Source organism: Anolis carolinensis, chromosome 4 (assembly GCF_035594765.1).
Source record: "Anolis carolinensis isolate JA03-04 chromosome 4, rAnoCar3.1.pri, whole genome shotgun sequence".
NCBI classification, from domain to species: Eukaryota; Metazoa; Chordata; class Lepidosauria; order Squamata; family Dactyloidae; genus Anolis; species Anolis carolinensis.
The window spans coordinates 114,750,355-114,769,617 of record NC_085844.1 but is presented as its reverse complement, the minus strand read 5'-3'; the positions used below and the strand labels follow the sequence as shown (position 1 = coordinate 114,769,617).

At 36.1% G+C, this 19,263-nt stretch overlaps 1 protein-coding gene across 4 annotated transcripts in view; it reads right to left on the bottom strand.

Moving 5' to 3' along the window:
• The window catches only part of relch (RAB11 binding and LisH domain, coiled-coil and HEAT repeat containing), a 75,698-nt gene that overhangs the window by 28,350 nt on the left and 28,085 nt on the right, over positions 1-19,263 (bottom strand). For 3 of the 4 annotated variants that reach the window (XM_062977647.1, XM_062977646.1, XM_062977648.1), the window contains 6 exons: positions 18,146-18,436; positions 16,561-16,636; positions 15,997-16,092; positions 3,774-3,886; positions 1,633-1,723; positions 1,076-1,147 (listed from right to left, as the gene is read on the bottom strand). In XM_062977647.1, coding sequence (XP_062833717.1) covers positions 1,076-1,147; positions 1,633-1,723; positions 3,774-3,886; positions 15,997-16,092; positions 16,561-16,636; positions 18,146-18,436 — 739 coding nt within the window. Of the gene's footprint in view, positions 1-1,075; positions 1,148-1,632; positions 1,724-3,773; positions 3,887-11,587; positions 11,715-15,996; positions 16,093-16,560; positions 16,637-18,145; positions 18,437-19,263 lie in introns of those variants that run through there. The other variant, XM_062977649.1, reaches the window with a different exon arrangement.

Below are 19,263 nucleotides of genomic sequence, written 5' to 3'. Positions count from 1 at the left end.
ATTATTATTTGACATTTTTAAATTATTTAGAACTGGAAACATAAGTCATTAATGATGCACACATTGATATAAACCTTTAAGCAATAAATATGCAAGACAGTAGTTCCAGCTGATCAAAATTTATATATCAGGTTATTAATGAACAAAAGTAAACTGCTTTAGGCCCGGAGATTAAAACATATACACAAATAACTGAAGTGTTGGACCTGTCCAATACTCCATTCATTTAGATTATAGATATTCTGAAAGGTGTTTGGATGTTTTCTTTCCTTCCTTTTTTAAAAATGCACTTCTTCATATCTTTACTGCTCCAAGAAATGGTTCCCCATTATTGATTTTTTAAAATATTGGAGTTTGTTTATCATTTTTGAGAAGTGTAGTTGTGATATATGCTGGTAAATGTTGCACAATTTCCTCCCTTTCTGGCTGTCTACGGAGTTCCCTTTCTGTAAAGAAAATACAGGATTTTAAAATACAGTATATGAGGAGTTTGTTTCCAAATGGTACCAAATCCATTTGGAACAAATTTTATAGGAATTTAAAAAAAATACTGAAGATATATGCATTCTTTTGCCATAAAATGCAATTTTCCAAGTCCAGTATTGAAGTGATTTGATCCATTTTGATCAGTACATAATATTCTACTCCTAGCTAACAGCATGCTGCCACCTATAACTTATTTCCCTTTTTTTTGTCTGGATTTGGTACCTTTTGGAAACAAACATCACATACGTGACTGGAAAACAGGGAGGAAATCCACATACTGGATTAGCTATTTACAGAATTCTTTAAACATGGTGATCATGTTGTCTTCTATTTCAATATTAACAAGAGATATCATTAAATTAATTGGCTAAGATTTGTTTGTTTTAAAAACCCATTTGTGTAGTAGTTTTTTAAAGACATTTTGTTCTAGAACAATTGTCTCCAATGGCACATCACAAAAATAATCAAGAAAATCTACTGGTTTAAAGATGTTTATTTGGAACTAACTCATTCTTTGGATCCTGACCATTAAAAAAAATCTCTTGAAAGGGTCATAAATAGAGAGTAATGACTACAAATGTACACTTACAGGTAAATAAGGTGCTAATGCTCCACAGGACTCTGCTACTAACAGCCGTCGCTCTGGATATTTGTGATTGATCTATGGGAAAGAAAATCCTTTAACAATTAGTAGTTACTTCTTTTAATTTTTTGTTAATTCTTTCATGCATTTCTCTGTATTTCCTAACTGATCAATAGTAAATCCTATACCAAGAAAAACACACCAAGAAGTTACTCTTTGGCCACAGCCTTCCATTCACAGTTACATTAAGAATACAAGGTGTACCTTGAACCAAGGAGCCTTAGATTTTTCAGACAGGGGCTGTGCCAAAGACCTGACACTGAACGTTAGTGAATACACAATGATGCTGAATACTTTCATAATATTCTTGTAAACACATAATTATTTGTGCTGGCCACTATTTGCCTTAATGAGTTCTAACAGATTTAATATATCCCTAACCATCACAATAAAGAATTATTAAGTAATATGTTGGAAACAGTATCTGTTGATTGTGCTGCTGACACTTGTAACACATACACTTCAAAGTCAATAAACAGCAAAAAAGAGGGAAATATTATTACCTGCTCCCAACATTGTGGTAACAGTTCTGCTTCTACACGTGTTGGTCCAACATGTCGAGCAAATGCTACACAGCCAGTAAGAATCATCTGCCTAAAAATAAATTTAAGAAGAAAACAAAGCATGTGATTTATTAGATGGGGGCATGCTTATGCAACCAACATCTGATTAGGAATTGATCGAACAGATAGAAAGTACCATTCTGTAAGTGGCATCAGATAGATACTGCTAAAGTTTACTGCCAATTCCAATATAAAACATGATAATTCAAACATGGTATTTTCTTTTATAAAGGATATTTGTTCAAACTGAAATGGATATATCTACTGCATTATGTACATGGCAGTAGATTTTGTTTAAAACACTAACACTGTACACTGACTTCCTTACTCTTTTTAAAAACTGTATTATCATGCTTTTGGTAGCTATAAGCACTAGCGCAGAGCTTTCCGAATATTTCACCTTGGTGACACACTTTTTAAACATGCATCATTTTGCGACAGAGGATTCCATTTTACTGGAAAACTGGAGTTTAAACCAACTCCTTATAAGAGATATGAACCCAGCTGCAACAAATCACTCTGACCAAAAGATCATGAGTTCGAGGCCAGCTCGGAGTCTATGTTTGTCTCTGTCTTTGTTCTATGTTAAGGCATTGAATGTTTGCCTTATATGTGTAATGTGATCCGCCCCGAGTCCCCTTCGGGGTGAGAAGGGCGGAATATAAATACTGTAAATAAATAAATATATACACTGTAGTAACAAAATGCAGAGGACATAACATATCTAGAGGTTTCTCATTATGCTTTACACAATGGCTGCTGACATACTAATGTGTCACAACACACACTTTGGAAAGCTCTGCACTAGCAAAGGACAGAAACTTTGATTTATATTTCTAAGTTCTTCAGCTTTGTCAGAAAATTCCTGCATATTTGAACTGTTAAATATAACATTTTAGGATTAAGATCTTTCAGTTTAGACATCACTGTAAAATGAGGAGATAATGGAATATTAATAGCCGAATTCCTGAGGCCAAGTCATAATTAGGACATTCTTGTTTTGTTTTTTTTTTAAAAAAACATTTTTATACAGGAAATTAGGCCTTAGTTCAAATATACAGGACTGATTGCCAAAGATATACAAATGGAAGCCTGTTCACACAGATGGGCTTTTCTGCCCATCTTTTCACTGAAATCTTTCGAGCAATTGAAAAGCCTCCCTTGATATCACAGTACCCTCAGAAAAAGCCTGGGATGTGTGGGATGTAGTGGTGGAGAAAATTAGATGGAAGCACAAATGAATGTACACTCACTTTCAATTATGGGAAAAACAGGAAGACTGGAAAATAAAAACAATGGCAGCATACTCAGGTATAATAATAATAATAATAATAATAATAATAATAATAATAACAACAACAACTACTACTACTTTATTTTTATACCCTGCCCCATCTCCCCGAAGGGACTTGGGGTGGCTTACATGGGGCCTTGCATGGGGGGGGTAAGGTATGGTAAGGAGAGCATTCTCTCTAATCCAGAAGGATGTTGTCTACCACTACTGTTGCTGCCAACAAGCAACAGTCACATGCCCTTTCCACAACAGTCTCATCTCCACCATGGTTATGCATAATTTTAATCTAAAATAGAAAATATGATGCAACGTTTTTGTGTCGGGAGAGTCTTGAGAAACTGCAAGTCGCTTCTGGTATGAAAGAATTGGTTGTCTAAAAGAACATGGCCCAGAGGATGCCTGTATGTTTGAAGTTTTATCATCCTTGTGGGAGGCTTCTCTCATGTCCCCACATGAGGAGCTGGAGCTGAGAGAGGGAGCTCACCAGCTCTCTCCGGATTCAAACCGCCGACCTGTCGGTCAGCAGTTCTACTGGCACAAGGGTTTTACCCATTGCGCCACCGAGGGCTCCTGTAGTGTAGCCATGACTAGCTACTCTCTTTTTAGCATCACTCCTACAATGTATGGATAAAGAGAATGAACAAAAATGGGAATGATTACTGGTGATTTACAGAGCTATATTGTTCTTCCTGGAGTAGACATGGGCAGAAAGAAAACAACTGGTAAACAAATACCCCTAGGAATTGAAAGAGAGAGAAAGAAAATATAATCTACAAAAGTTACACACCTTTGCTCATCATCTGGTCTTTTGATCAAGTTGAATAGTATATGTAAGAGCTGATCTCTTTCTTTGGGTTCAGGATGGAGGCAAGCTGTACATAATATGAGTGGTATCAATTCCTAAAATGTGTGAGTAGGATGAAAAGGTGAAAGCTATCAAACAATGGTCAAAATATTGGAAAACATTTAAAACTGTAAAGAGAAATAAAATAGTAAAATACAGTTAATCCACTATCCGTGAACCCAATTTCTATCTTGATTTATTATGAAATCACAAAATGCTGAACTGCATCTATTTGTAAGTTTCCAGCAGCAGAAACAAGGCCATGTTGTAATTTTTTCATTATTTACACATTTCTTTGCTGAAATTGAAGAAAAGAAATTGGTTTAAGTTTCAACACAGACAAAGTGAAAGCAAAGCAAGGATGGAACATTTTGAGAAATTGTTATTACTGTTACAGTTGTTATTCCAGAGAGTTTACAAGGGCAACACGTGAGCCAAAACCCACATCATGATCAAAGATGCACCCCTTAAATGATTGGGATAGTCACAATTCTTGACTAATACCCACAGAATATGTATACTATTTATTAAAGAAGGAAATAAAGAAATGTTGGTGTGTGTTTTGAAGCACTGAATGATAATTGTAGCAAAGATTTTCTAAATACTATTATTTCTGCCAGAGAGGTCTAGACTAATTTACAATTTGATTAAATCAAAGTCCTGGATTTTTTCTGATTCCTACCTTCATACTATATACTGTATACCAACAAAAGCAGCAGATAATTCCAAATAAACGAGTACAATTCAAGTATGTGTGCATTTCAGTAGTTCCTGATCTTTTCCCTAGAATACAGCCAATAGTCAAAATCTAGGAAAGGCTTAAGGGCCAAAAGTTCTATTTCACTTAGTTAAGAATAGCACAAAAGATTAGCAAAATACTTTCAACAGCTGAAACAATTTTTTAAGATCAAATTTTAAGCAAGATGCTACAAATTCCCAAAGGCAACTGGTTTTAAATGATGTGGTCAAGCCCCTTTCCTTGAACTTCAAGATCAGTATATAAATTGTACAACCACATTTGGAAAGTATTATTTTTATACAAGATGACTGGAGATAGGATGCTTCATGAAAACCTTTATAATAAAGAACTGTTTGAATGTCAGCAATTTTTACATTTCAGATTTCATCAGATGACAAGAAATGCAAGCAAGGCAAGTTTGAAAAAGTTGACACACACAAAATGCACAAAGCACATTTACTGAAAATGTATGGAGTACACACATTTTTAAAAAATACTAAATTAATAATAGTTCATTCTCCATTTCAGAATAGGAATGTCTAAGAGACAGGAATTCAAATGTGATTTTAGATTTTAATTGTATTTATTTCTTTGCGTTAGAACTTTTAGTAGTAGTTATTTGGAAATCTTTGTCAGTTTTTTAGTGCTGGCAAAATAATAATGTCATCTTGCTCCATGATTTCAGACAGACACAATGAAGTTTAAAGATGTTACAAGTACTGTTATTTCTTCAATTATAAGATAGACGCTAATTTCAGTACCACCACAATAAAAATACATGAGCCTATGAAAACCCTATGAAAAATATGACATCACCGTAAGTTGACAGGCGACTTAAACGTACATATACACACTCTGCCATGTTGTTTTTTCACCATGTAAAAATTCAAATTAGTATGGAAAGACCTCAGAATTTTGAAAGGCATATATCTAGATGTGAGACATGACAAAAACATTTACTATCAATGAAAAGAGTAAAGTCCAAATTTCCATTGAATGAAATTAAAATGCTATGGCACTTTTCTTCGATTGCAGGTTCTGGGTTTTGCCAGTTTCATTATCAGCTCAACCTCGATTTCTCTATCTCAACTGTATTAATCCAAATAATACATAAACAGTGTAAAACCAGAGGAGTTGGGTAATTTTTATGAAGTTATCCCAGACAATGCAAGCCTTGGCCATCACTGCCTTACAATGTTACTTTCCCTTTCCCAAGATTGTGTAGGTTCTGAAAGGAAAAACCCTAGATACATCCAACTCGTAGATAAGAATGGGGTGAGACAACCGACAGTGAGAGGAAATCTACCCCTAGGAAGAACAACTGAGCCCTGGAAGAGTTAACAGGGGAAAAAAGGTGTTTCCACTGAAGCTTTCTCATCAATCCTTGTTTGCACGACAAACTTTTTTTTTCAAAATTCAATTGTCACAGGAACAGAAAGTAGAGATGAAATCTTCTAAACAGGGGTACAGACAGCAAAGTGACCCATTTAAGGTGTAATTAGGTGTCAAACAGGGATGTGTTATTGCCCCAACCTTATTTTCCATCTTCATTGCTATGATACTTCATCTTGTTGATGGGAAGCTTCCCACCGGAGTGGAAATCATCTATTGGATAGATGGCAAGCTATTTAACCTCAGCAGACTGAAAGCCAAAACCAAGGTCCCAACAACAACTGTTACAGAACTCCAATATGCTGATGACAACGTAGAAGATCTACAAGCCACTCTAAACACCTTTGCTGAAGCATACGAGAGGCTTGGTCTCTCACTGAACATCAAGAAAACCAAAGTGCTCTTCCAGCAGTCACCATCCAATCCCTCTGCAATGCCAGGAATACAGCTTAATGGTGTAACTTTAGAAAATGTTGACCATTTCCACTATCTCTCCGCAAATATCAACATTGATGCTGAAATACAACACCGCCTGAGTTCTGCAGGTGCAGCATTTCTCCGAATGAAGCAGAGAGTGTTTGAGGAACGGGACATCTGTAGGGTTACCAAAGTGTTTCTTTATAAAGCTCTTGTCCTCCCAACCCTGTGAAACATGGGCTATCTACAGATGTCACATTCAACTCCTGGAAAGATTCCATCAGCCTTGCCTCCAAAAAAATCCTGCAAATCTCTTTAGAAGACAGGCAGACAAATGTCAGCATGCTGGAAGAAGCAAAGACTACCAGCATTGAAGCAATGCTCGTATGCTATCAACGCTGGAGTGGCCACATTGTCTAAATGCCTGATCACCGTCTCCCAAAGGAGTTACTATACCCTCAACTCAAGAACAGGAAATGTAATGTTGGTGGACAGGAAAAGAGATTTAAAGATGGGCTCAAAGCCAGCCTTAAAAACTGGCATAGACATTGAGAACTGGGAAGCCCTGGCCCTTGAGCGCTCTAATTGGGGATCAGCTGTTACCAACAGTGCTGCAGAATTCAAAGATGCACGAATGGAGGGCTTAAAGGAAACATGCTAAGAGGAAGGCGCGTCAAGTCAACCCTGACTGGGACCGCCTTCTGTCTGGAAACTGATGTCTTCACTGCAGAAGAACATGTGGGTCAAGAATAGGTCTCCACAGCCACTTATGCATCCATCGCCAAGACATTACACCTGGAGGACCACATCCTTGAACTATGCCTAAGTAAGTAAAGTAACAGACAGCAAAGAAACATTACAGGGGTGTTAACCCTTCCCTATGCTATCCAAAACTAAAAATAAATACTTTTGACTGGAGTTACACTTAAAAATGTACCTTTTTCAATTTACATACAAATTCAACTTAAGAACAAACCTACAGAACCTTGTCCGTAACCTGGGGACTGCCTATAAATATTTTACAAACACATTATTTGAATATACTTGTTAGAAGATGAAATTATCTAAGACTGATAGTATAAGCAGAACAAGAGTACATGTCTTTTGAACTAAAATCCTGAAAACAGATTTGGTTGAGGTTTCATTAACAAATACAGAATGCAAAAGATGAGTGAGATATTTGAGTGATTACAATATGAATGAACAAGCTGTGCTAAGTGTGTTTTATCTAGCTATGAGAAAGTTGGTAGGTGTTGCCAATGCTATATTGCACTTTGTCCATTTTAACTGTGAAATTACCTTCCCCATTTCGGCCCATTTCGGCACATGTTGCACGTTGCCTGGGTTCTATGAATTAGTCTCCAGTGTTAATATTGTATGTTTTATGTTGATTTTAACGATTGTTTTAACTGTAATTGATGTTTTTATTGGATAACTGTTTTATTGCTGTGTTTTGATATTTGATTGTTTTATCGGGCAAGGCCCCATGTAAGCCGCCCTGAGTCCCTTCGGGGAGATGGGGCGGGGTATAAAAATAAAGTTATTATTATTATTATATAGGATAGTTGTATAAAGTTGTACTCTATGTAACTTCAAGAGACATTAGTGCGGACTCTGCTTATATTTTGACTTACTTATAATTAAACCAAAACAACTACTACTTCATATTAGAATTTGAACATTCATTTTGATAAGGAAAGAGAACACATTAGAAATTTAAATGTATCTCTTGTTGACTGTTTTATGAAGCAATTTTATACACCCCTCATCAGAACTACCTTCTGCAGATTCCAAGAAGACGTATACCTAGATATGTGATTAAGTTTGATAAAGATGACAAGAGAAACCTATGATATTCATCTATCAAAAGCGCAAAGAGAGGAACTTTATAATTTAAGCTCAGTTAGAATTAAAGCAAGTAAAAATGTTTGAACATGCAAAAAAGAGCACTTCATAAGACGTGATGTTTTATAATATTTATTTATATTATAATATTGCATTTTGAGAAAAGAAGTAACCCAGACCCCAGATCTAGGGTATTATATCCACTATATATGGTAAACATGCATAAAACTGCCTTGTGATTGTTATGAATAAACATTTAATGTACTGTGTTGGTCAAAGGTGGGGTAGGCATCATCTGTGGCTTAGGGTCCACCCACCCATTTCACAAGTCCACTCTCTTCTTTCTGGGAAAGGAGACAAACTGTCTCTCCTGCAAATCTTCATGAGTTATAAATAGGATGTAGCAGTATAGCAGCTTTCTGGAAATCTCTGTCAGTTTACATTTAAAATCACTACTGGTGTTTTGTTCCCCAACCCTTTAGAGTCTGTATGGACCTCTGACTGTCTACTTTGACTGAGCTAATGTGGAAAGAGCAAAGAAAGAGATAATTGGTTCTACTCTTTTACTTGATGTAAGATTTCCATGGGTATTTGATGTCCTAAAAACTAAAGCAGATTTCAAAAATATAATTTATATTTGGGAAAGATGTCAGATCAAAGATGCATTTAAGATGTAAGAAGGCGATGGTATCTGAAAATGTAAAAAACAGGGAAGGAGAAAGGTTGTTTGAGATCATTGGAATAGAAGTGTACTGGTGCTGTTCTTGGGTGCCTTCAAGGTTGCTTCAACTTAAGGTGACCCTGTGAATGACAAACCTTCAATAAATCCTGTTATTTACCAATCTTGCTCAGATTTTGCAGATGTGAGGGCAATCACTTCTTTGACTAAATTAATTCATTCAACTGTGATTATCGTTTTTTGCCTAGTGATCTTAGAATTAACGATGCTTGATCCTGCTTTAACTGCCATGGCTCAGTGCTATGGAATCCATACAGCTGTAGTTTTACAAGGTCTTTATCCTTCTCTGTTAAATAATGTTGGTGTCTCACCAAACTACAATTTTCAGATTCCACAGCAATGAGTCATGGCAATTAAAGTATCAAACTGCATTAATTCTACAGTGTAGATGCAGCCTAACTTGTATTATTATAAACATGAAAGTGAAATGGAACAAACATTCAAGCAGCGATTATCTTAAATCTTATTTTCTGCATTTTGGGGTACACAAAACACAAATTCTACTGTAACTCAATATTTAAAGACTGATATACAGTCGTATTAAATATAATTGTTAAAGATTTATAGTGTACATTCAGATGGAGCCCCCAATGGCGCAGCAGGTTAAACCGCTGAGCTGTTGAAATTGCTGACCGAAAGTTTGGTGGTTTGAATCTGGGAAGCAGGGTGAGCTCCCACTGTTAACCCCAACTTCTGCAAACTTAGCAGTTCGAAACATGAAAATGTGAGTAGATCAATAGGTACTGCTCTGGCGGGAAGGTGATGGTGCTCCATGCAGTCATGTCGGCCACATGACCTTGGAGGTGTCTATGGACAACGCCCGAGATGAGCAAAAAACCTCAGAGTTGGACACGACTAGACTTAATGCCAGGGGAAAACCTTTACCTTTACATAAATTCAGGTGATAGTGAAAACTAATTTTTATTAATTAATATATAATTGACATGCAAGAGAGCAAAGATCTTGTGTAGGTTTTAAAACTCAAATTACAACAGATCACAAATTATGTGGTCTGCTGAAAAGTATGAGGGTTATCCAGAAAGTAGATTACGTTTTGGAATTAAAAATGAACAAAGTATAGGAGGAAACGTTTACCATATGCAGTTGAAAGCCACACTCAAATACCACATCTCACGTAGTGCCATTCAAATCTAGGCACTTACCATAGCGATGAATGAGCTTTGCAACTCCTTCACCACTAAATTCTGCCGCTTGCTTCCTCAACCACTTGTTTCCAACAATGGGGGCGTGGCTGGCAATGCAGCGTTTTGGCGACGCTGCGCAGCTGCGGGCAGGGGTGACCGGCTGGTTGAGGACGCAAGCAGCAGAATTTAGTGGGGAAGGAGTTGCAAAGCTCATTCATCGCTATGGTAAGTGCCTAAATTTGAATGGCGACTACGTGAGATGTGGTATTTGGGTGTGGCTTTCAACTGCATATGGTAAATGTTTTCTCCTATACTTTGTTCATTTTTAATTCGAAAACATAATCTACTTTCTGGATAGCACTTGTAATACATCCAAATCTACTTTATAAACTACATTGCAGTATCTGCAGAATTTAAAAAATTATAGTCTTTGGCTTAGATTTATCATTGTGACTTGCCAATTATGAATTTTTATTTAAATTTTGATAAGCCACTTGCAATTCATGTGACGATCAAGCTCTTTCTGGAAGTCTATTTAGTGTTGCTTTTTGGAATCATTAAGTAGATATTAAATAATGGGTTTTAATCTTGAGCTTCAAAAATATGTCGTCAAAACATTTCTGTTGATGAATTAGACAGGAAAATTCTACTGTGATAGTTAAACAAAATTACACTGATTCAAAAATCAGCACAATACAAGCTAATAAAAGTTACATGTTTTAGATGTGAGATTTGAATAGCTAGTTTAGAAATATCTATTGGTATCTGTGTGCTTTTGAAAACAGAGACCAATTATCCCTCAAACTGCTTTTGAAATTCCCTCACTTTCAAAAGCTGTTGTGCTATATGGAAGCTGCTGTTCAAAATATATACAGGGTGGGGCATAAAGATCTCCCACATTTTGAAGAGGTATAAAAAATAAACTAAGCTATCTAGAAAAAATGCACATATTTCTGAACAGTATATTAAAATCAGTTTTGTTTTAAGGAGTTTTAAAAATTACATTAGACAAATGTCAGCTGTCATTGGCAATACATTGCTGAAGACACTCCCAGAAATCCTTCATTGTTCTCTGGGTCACCTCACATAATATTACCACACAATATGCTTGAACAACAAAGCCCCAATATTCACCGTGTCAACTCAAGATGGGTACTGAAAATGGCAGAACCCAACCTACCAAATTAGATCTACCCCCACCTCTCTACACCGACTACAGCCCACACAGTGCCCCTTTCAATTATGGGAGATCTGTATGTCTCACCCTGTATATCCAATCCTTTTTGGGTGTGTTAAATGATCAAATTTTAATGTTGACTAAGATCTTTGAAAATAGATTAAAAATTCCCCCCTCCACCTGAAATTATTGGGGTAATCGGATTAGACCAATAACATATAATTAGGTATTGGCTGTTTGCAAGGTTGTTTTATGTAATCTAAATTGGTTGATAAGGGGCAGATACAAGGCTGACGCTTTTACCTTGCAGAAAGCTGGAAATTGTATCGGAATTAGGTGTGTATCCACGTCCATTGGCCATATTCTTTCATGCATACTATGGGAGTGGAGCGTTCTCTGCATCGCTGCATCAGTGCTTCTAAACTTCCTTCTATTAATGGGAGTGGAGAAAGAATGAGAAACCTTCTTGAGCAGATGTGTCCTAATGCCTGTTCCATGTATACTTAATGAAAGAGAGAGAGGAGGGAAGACAGAAATAGAAGGACAAGGATATTTCTTGAACGGGGAAGGTATGTAGAAAAGCTCAAATTCTTATACAGGCTTCATCTATGCATGAAGCACTTAAAGGTTTAAGAGAATGATACATTTTCTAATAAGAAGAAGTAGGATATAGGTGACTTAAGTGTTCTGCGCTGCTAGGTATACTTACCTGCAGCTGTTCCTACTGACTTATGTCTCAGTGAAAATGTTTTAAGTGAAAGGAAGTCTTCTAGAAAGGATACTGATCAAGTCCTTTTGAATTTGAATTTTACAGCTTGGGTTTGATGTTTATCCATAAATGTAGAGTGACATCCACTTCTATCATGTATATGTACATGTATTATTTCAACACAACTTTGGTTAAACTAATTTTTATGAAGTGAGTTCATGCAAATTTAATTTAGATGCAAAAGGGGAGGGATGACAACACTAAATCACGACCAATAAGAAAGAAACTATAGATTGTATTGAACCATCAAGGAAAGAGGCTTATGTTTTACTTTTTTTAAAAGTTGTACCTGCCTTTATTGGGGAAGAATACCATCATTACCAAAATAATAAAACTTTTGTTAAGCTTCACATTGAGTACCTTGCCTACTACCCTCCATGGCCTTTCCTACATTTTGATTACTCACCTCCACCCACAAAACACTACATATAATTCCTTACCAATATAGCAAATAATGCTAAAAATCCAAATATCTTTATATGATAAGTGTGAACCCACAACGAGTCATAAATGTATTTTTTTTTCTAATGTATTACTGATAGGCAAACAACAAAACAGGATTTCTAACATGGTTTAACATAAGATTTCAACTAGTAACCTGATAGTTCAACTTAGTCAAGTGCTATATAGAATGATATAGGTCATCCTACAATACACTTAGGTCAACATCTGAACAACTGCACAACTACTTTCGCACACCTGAATGGGAGATCTCCTCCTATGTTGTATAGCAAGTTGCTTTTGAAGCCGAGAAGCGAGAAATGGCTGTTTAAAGAAAACAGCTAAATCACATTGGGATTTCAGACTTCAGCCTATAGATTAAAGTTATACAAACTATATTCTATTGCAAAGTTGGGCAACATGTTGCTCTTGGTTGGATTCAAGCAAGCACATGCAGGGGAAGATATGGACACAAGGAGGGTGGGAAGAGAAATGTAGGTGCAGCCTAGTAGCTCCCCCCCCTCCAAGTCAGCAGTCCAGACTGATAGCAAGAGCAAAGTCCTTTTTCCACAAACCTCTGGACAAGAAAAATGGAGAAAGGGGGTGAGAGGACTTTTTTTTCTTGTAGCACCACTGGCTCTTCCTCCATCACAGCATGGCACAAAGACATCAATAGATTACCTGGAAGTATGAAATCCTCTCTGAGGAAAAAGGTTCTCTTACCCAGTTTTATGGGAAATGTCAAGGTAAAGCGTTTAAGTTTTTGGTTATTGACTCACTTAGCAATGAGGGGTTATGGTATTAGCCTGCAGTCTGAGAGAGCTAAGGCTTTACAATGTAATAAGTGAAAAAAGTAATTAATTATTCAACTACTGCACATATTTTATAACAGTATGTGAAAAATTTGACATTCAAGGTGAATAGAATTGAGTATGACTCTGGATCTGCAAACCTCTCATTCTAAAATACAGGATGTTTGAAAAAGAACTCCCTATTCACCATCTACATTAAATGGTGAATAGGGAGTTCTTTTTCAAACACCCTGTATATGTCAAAGACATATTTCAATAAAATGTTATTAAAGATACTTTTAGCAGAACCCATTTTTAAATGTTTTTTTTGGTACAGCTCTAATAGTTAAAGGGACAAAGTTTTAACTTCTGCTTTTTGAATAAACAGTTGCCATGATATATCAATATCTAATATCTAGCCAGCTTAAAAATATTTTACCACAGAGGGTGGGATGGAATGCTTATTTTTTTAGGCATTAAGATTTCAAGTCTAGAATACAGCAAAATAATAAACTGATTTCTGCACATATGATTACCAGGATCTATGTCACCAATAGAAAAAAATAGCATTTCACTTCTCATTTATTTATTTCGTGTCAAAAGCATTGCATAAAAAATAAATTTAAAATGATGAAATAAAGAAAATCAGAAGCAGCTAAATAGTTTTAGACCAAAAGTGGGCAACAGCAACCACATTAAACCAATTATATCAAAACAGATGTTCTTTCATTCATATTCTGTTTTACTTAGAAGCAAGCACACCCCTACAAATACTACATTCTTTCAAGTCAATGGTAAATTATAAAAAATGGAAGAAACTAACTGCTCCAGTATGAGCACATACTGGATTCACTGACATATAAGACGTTTTTTCTCTGGTCATTTCAGGAATGTAACGGTTCTGGGGAAAGTAGAGTTTCTAAACCAATAGATTTTCAGAAATAAAATGTATGCATGTGTATATAACACATATGTGTGCAGCTAAGTCCGTCTTCATATTAATTAGCATTATGGGATACATATACAAGACTGAAACTATGCCAAATAGAGACAGCTGTAGGTAAGTACACACTTTGTGCTTGTGCATGACTAGAATCCAATGTAAACCACTTGTATTTCTTTTCTTCTAATTTCAGCATTCTGTAAGTACATAATTTTGCTGTACACCTTTATAAAAAGTATTTTAAATTGATTACAGAGGCTGAGCATGCAGGTTCAGGGTTCTAATATATACACATGGAATTTCTAACACATTTACTATAGTGATTTATCTCTCTATGTAGGGTTACGATATATTTCTTTAGCTTTTACAAGGGTAAAGTAAGCAGGATATAGGACTGCAGAAATATTATACAATGCCAAAGTGTAATTAGGAGCTGAATAGAGAATTTAAAGCAGCATCCTGCCAAGCTGAATGGGAACAGCCAGGAACGGACAACTTATTCTGAAACATGCCACATATTAACTTTGTTCTACCTTAACCAGAGGCTTCTGTGTTTATACATTTAGTTATGCTATTTATAAAAATAAAAATTATGTGCCATGGTAATCTAAATTTCAGTATGTATAAACTTTGGTAACTGTAAGTGAAGGATCAATATACATTTTTTTCATAATGTTTCAAAGGGCTTAAATGCCAAAAACATTGTTAATTAACTAGATTAACACAAAAAAGTCAGGCTGGCTATAAAAGCAAAACTTGTAAAATCATTTCTTCTTCCGTTCCCATCAGTTTTTCTACTACTTTTAAAAATCTTTTGACCTTATATTGTCAAGAAGGTCAAAATTCCCTGTTCATTGAAATTAATCTTAATCTCTGTTTACTAAAGAACGGGGAGCATCCCACTGTAAAATTACAGTCTAGGCTTCACCTCTGTAAAAGTGATAATGCAGCACACTTAACATCAGATGAAGTCCAGGGATATTAGTCTTCAAAGACATAAACAGAGCAATCTTTGTAGTACTTTTCGCCTTTCACCCATCTAAAATACATGCAACATTTCTTTGCTCAGTATCTTGTTCATTGGAAAGCAGGTTTTTGATCAGAGATGTTCTTCCACCCACAAAACTTGCACTGATCCAGGAAATCAGAGCCAGTTGGACTATCCAATTCTGATGGAAAGGGGCAGAGTGTCCTCCTGCTTGCACTCTCTTCCCATATGTGCAATCATGAGCCTTGAACTACAAGAGATATTGGCAATTTGGGTGAGGAAGCCCCGCCTAGTGATAAAACAGCATTCCAACTGTCTGTGTTATCAGGTTTTAAATATACATAACAAACTACCTCAAAAATACTTGTTGACAAGCATGGTAAATATTTTAAATATATGTATAATTACCACAGAAAATCTAACAGGCAAATCCAGCCCAGTTTAATATTTAAAGATCTACAAAGACACACAAAAGCAGTACAAGTAGATTGAGCTAACACAAGCGAACGTAAGGGCAAAACAGATGGGACTCACAATGACAGCCCTGCAGAATGCCATCAAGGGTCTTAAGCAAAAGGATAATAAATAGCAGGGTACCATGCTGTTTTGCTAAACTCACCTGACAGAGGTGTACAACCATTCTCTAGGAGCAGAGATGCATGCACAAAAGTAAGAAGATGATTGCAAGTAACAGACTTTAACATAATAAAACACTATGAACTTCTAAATGAATGGAAAATGTTGTATGATACTGAGAAGAAACCGTTCTTAATTTCTTACCTCTCGCTTTGCAAGAAGAACATTAGGAACAATGTGTGGCAAGCAACGCCCAAGCATGAGCATGACGCTCTTTTCACTATCAGCAATCCGGGACACCTAAAAGCATAAAGAAGAACATAAATGTGTATACGTCATGACAACATGCTGCAACCTCTAGGATTAAACAATTTGTTCTTGAAATCGGCATGTGACTTTAACTCTTAAATCCTCATCTTCAGATATAGGAAGAGATATGTTTTAATAAACAACCCAATAAAATACTAAATTTAATGGAAGACAGCTAACAGTACCTCAATACAATTGGCTTTGGGAACAAGGAGGGGTTGGCAAGATATTTATAGCATCCAAATTTCATCATCTGCATATTCTTGAGCATGCAGCTGGGTGTGAGATGAAAATAGTATTTACCACTTCAAATCTTCTCAAGCTATTAAACTGTGATGTGATCCATAATTGCGTGACCAAAAGCACTTGAAAAGGTTAAAAACCTCTGAATTAAGATGGCCTCCTCAATTTGATTGTTAGAGTGAATCAGAAAGTGGTATTTTATGGAAAAATACATACCTCTGATCCCAAACGACTCTCTGCAGACATCTGACAGAAAGACAGCAAAGCTTGATGGAATGCAGGCGATAGTTTCCTGAGTTTGTAAAGATGGGAAGAGAGAATAAAATACAAAATTGAAAAATTGTCCCCCATGTTCCCAGAGGACAAGTAAGGCTTCTTTTAATTTTTTTTAAAGTGGAGGGTGTACCTCCTGTGGTGGATATAGCTGCCTATTGAAATACTCATTACTTTCCAGGTTAGACAAAAACATTCACAAAACACTCCAGAGCCTCTAACGCAGAGGCAGGCCTACAGATTTTTGAGCCACCAACTCCCAAAGCCATATCAATGGCCAAGAATTCTGGGATCTGAAGTCTAAAACACCAGGTTCACAAGTTTGACACTTCTGCTTATGGAAGAACTGTGGAATTCCTGCTTTATCAGATCTCAGCACAACATTTCTCATTTCAAGAGACTTTTGGTGGCTACACTCGGAAATACTCTTCAAATTTATTACATGATGCTCACATTTCTGATCTGAGATACAGAGTCTCTGCAAGTACTGTCACACTTCCACTTTTTTCATCTTGCATTTTTCAAAATTATTCAAATTATTATTCCTATCGGTTCCCCATGCTTTCCCCACCCAAAGACACTAAGTACATGCACCCCCATGGATTGGTGGATTCAATTATATCATCAATTTTTCTATGCAGAGCAACAAGAGGGCTTAAAACATAGAGAAGTTGCCTCTGTTGTCTGTAAAGGGCAGTTGGCAGGCAGTTTTTATTTTGTGTGGGGAAAGTTATGATGGGAATTGCAGCCCTCCAAGGGTTCCTAGATGATTAATGTGGCCCTCTAAACTTTCACATGTTCCCACTTTTGAATGATGTTATAATTACTTTAAAATGTTGAGTTCACTTTTTGACTGTCAATCTGTGATACTGAATCTGTCTGTGTGTATACAGAAGTGTTTCTGGTGTAATAAAATGAGACCATAGCCCAAATCAATGCGATGTTATTTGGCAAAAATGCAAGAAGAGAGAAAAAAGCTACACATCAGGGAAACTATTCTTTAAAAACAAGATTTAAACATATTTTGGCTAACATAATATGCTTTGATCAAAGCAACATTCTTGAACTGTGACACAAAACTATACTTGTATAGTAGGGATTAAAGTCCTCATGCATCTATCATTCTATCATTTCCTTGCATGGAGAGTCACAACTTTTTTTCAATGAAATAGGATTTACTAACTATTAGAGCTAGACAGTTCTTAAATGTGATGAGTGCAACTAAGTTGGCACAAACAATGTAGAAATATTAGGACCTCAGACTAGAGCAGTACTATTAGTTCACATGCAGTACCTAGCATAAACATTTGAAAAGTGTAGGAGGATGGAAGATCAGACGGCATTTCTCCCCCATCTGAAATGAAAAAGAATCTTACCAATGGTTCTATAAGTTAAAATCCTCTACTCAGTTGTTAAAACTACTAGAGTATTTGTCGGAAGTAAAATATATACTCTAGTATTGAATACTGAATACAACTTCAATATTTGTATTCCTACCCTATAATGTAATCAATGTTGCATCACTAACCTATTGGGTTTATCGAAGTGTACTGCAGCTTTATTTGACGGGGAACAAGATGAAAGTGTCTCTTTACAAGGGAGAGATATTCGAGCATCTCCTTTAAAAGTTCTTGATTCAGATTCTGAGAAAATCCTTTTCTCTTCAGTTTCAGCATGTTTATCATCGTTAGATGAACTCTTGATATCTAAATATTTCCCATTATCTGGGACTGTGAGAGGCACTTGAGCTACAGAAGACTGGACCGAGTCGTACATCACTGGAATAGGAGTTTTTTCACTTCTTAAGTAATCTATTTCACTAAATGAGAAAAGGGGAAAATATTAGTTTGGAATTAAAGAAAGGATTAGTCAATAATAAACCACTTATAGTAATCTATGATGTATATTAACAGTAGGTTTTTAAAATGTTGTTTCAGTCCAGGTACCTTTCCTGTTTCACAACATTAAAATTATATGGGAACTAGAACTGGGGAAAGAGAAAGAGTTATTGATTTAGACATTGAGAAATCAAAGCAGGAAGCAAATGATGTAACATATCACATGGTGGTAGAATTCAAGCACATAGCCGTATTAGCCCATTTTATCACAACTTGTTCTGGTTCCCTATCTGCTTTATACTACATCCCTAAAACACTCACCACTCATCGTGACTGTAAGTAACATCTATTTTCTCTACTTTGTCCTCCAATAAACTTGTTTTAGCTCATATATATATCCACAAGTTATACATTTCTATAACTATTCAAACATATGCAAGCATGCACACACACTGCATCGAAAGTCTATGACAGCTTATGCTGCAATCTTCCTTCAGTCTCAGAGGTGTTATAATATATTTCTACAAACTTATCGCAAGGTCTGAGTAAAAATTACCTACTAAAATAAAATGACCTCTGGAATCTGTTTAAACGCAGGCAAGGAGAAGGCCAGATAACAGGGGACTACTGTGTAGTTAGGCTAACCCTCAACCATACTTCAGATGACCTAGAGAAGGTTTATAGGGACTGAGCCTCTAAGGCCAAACCTGCACCTATTACACTATATAATACGATTTTTGTTCCTGAATTAAAAATGTCATTTCCTAATTGGTTCTATCATAAACAACATGGAAAAATTTATTAAACT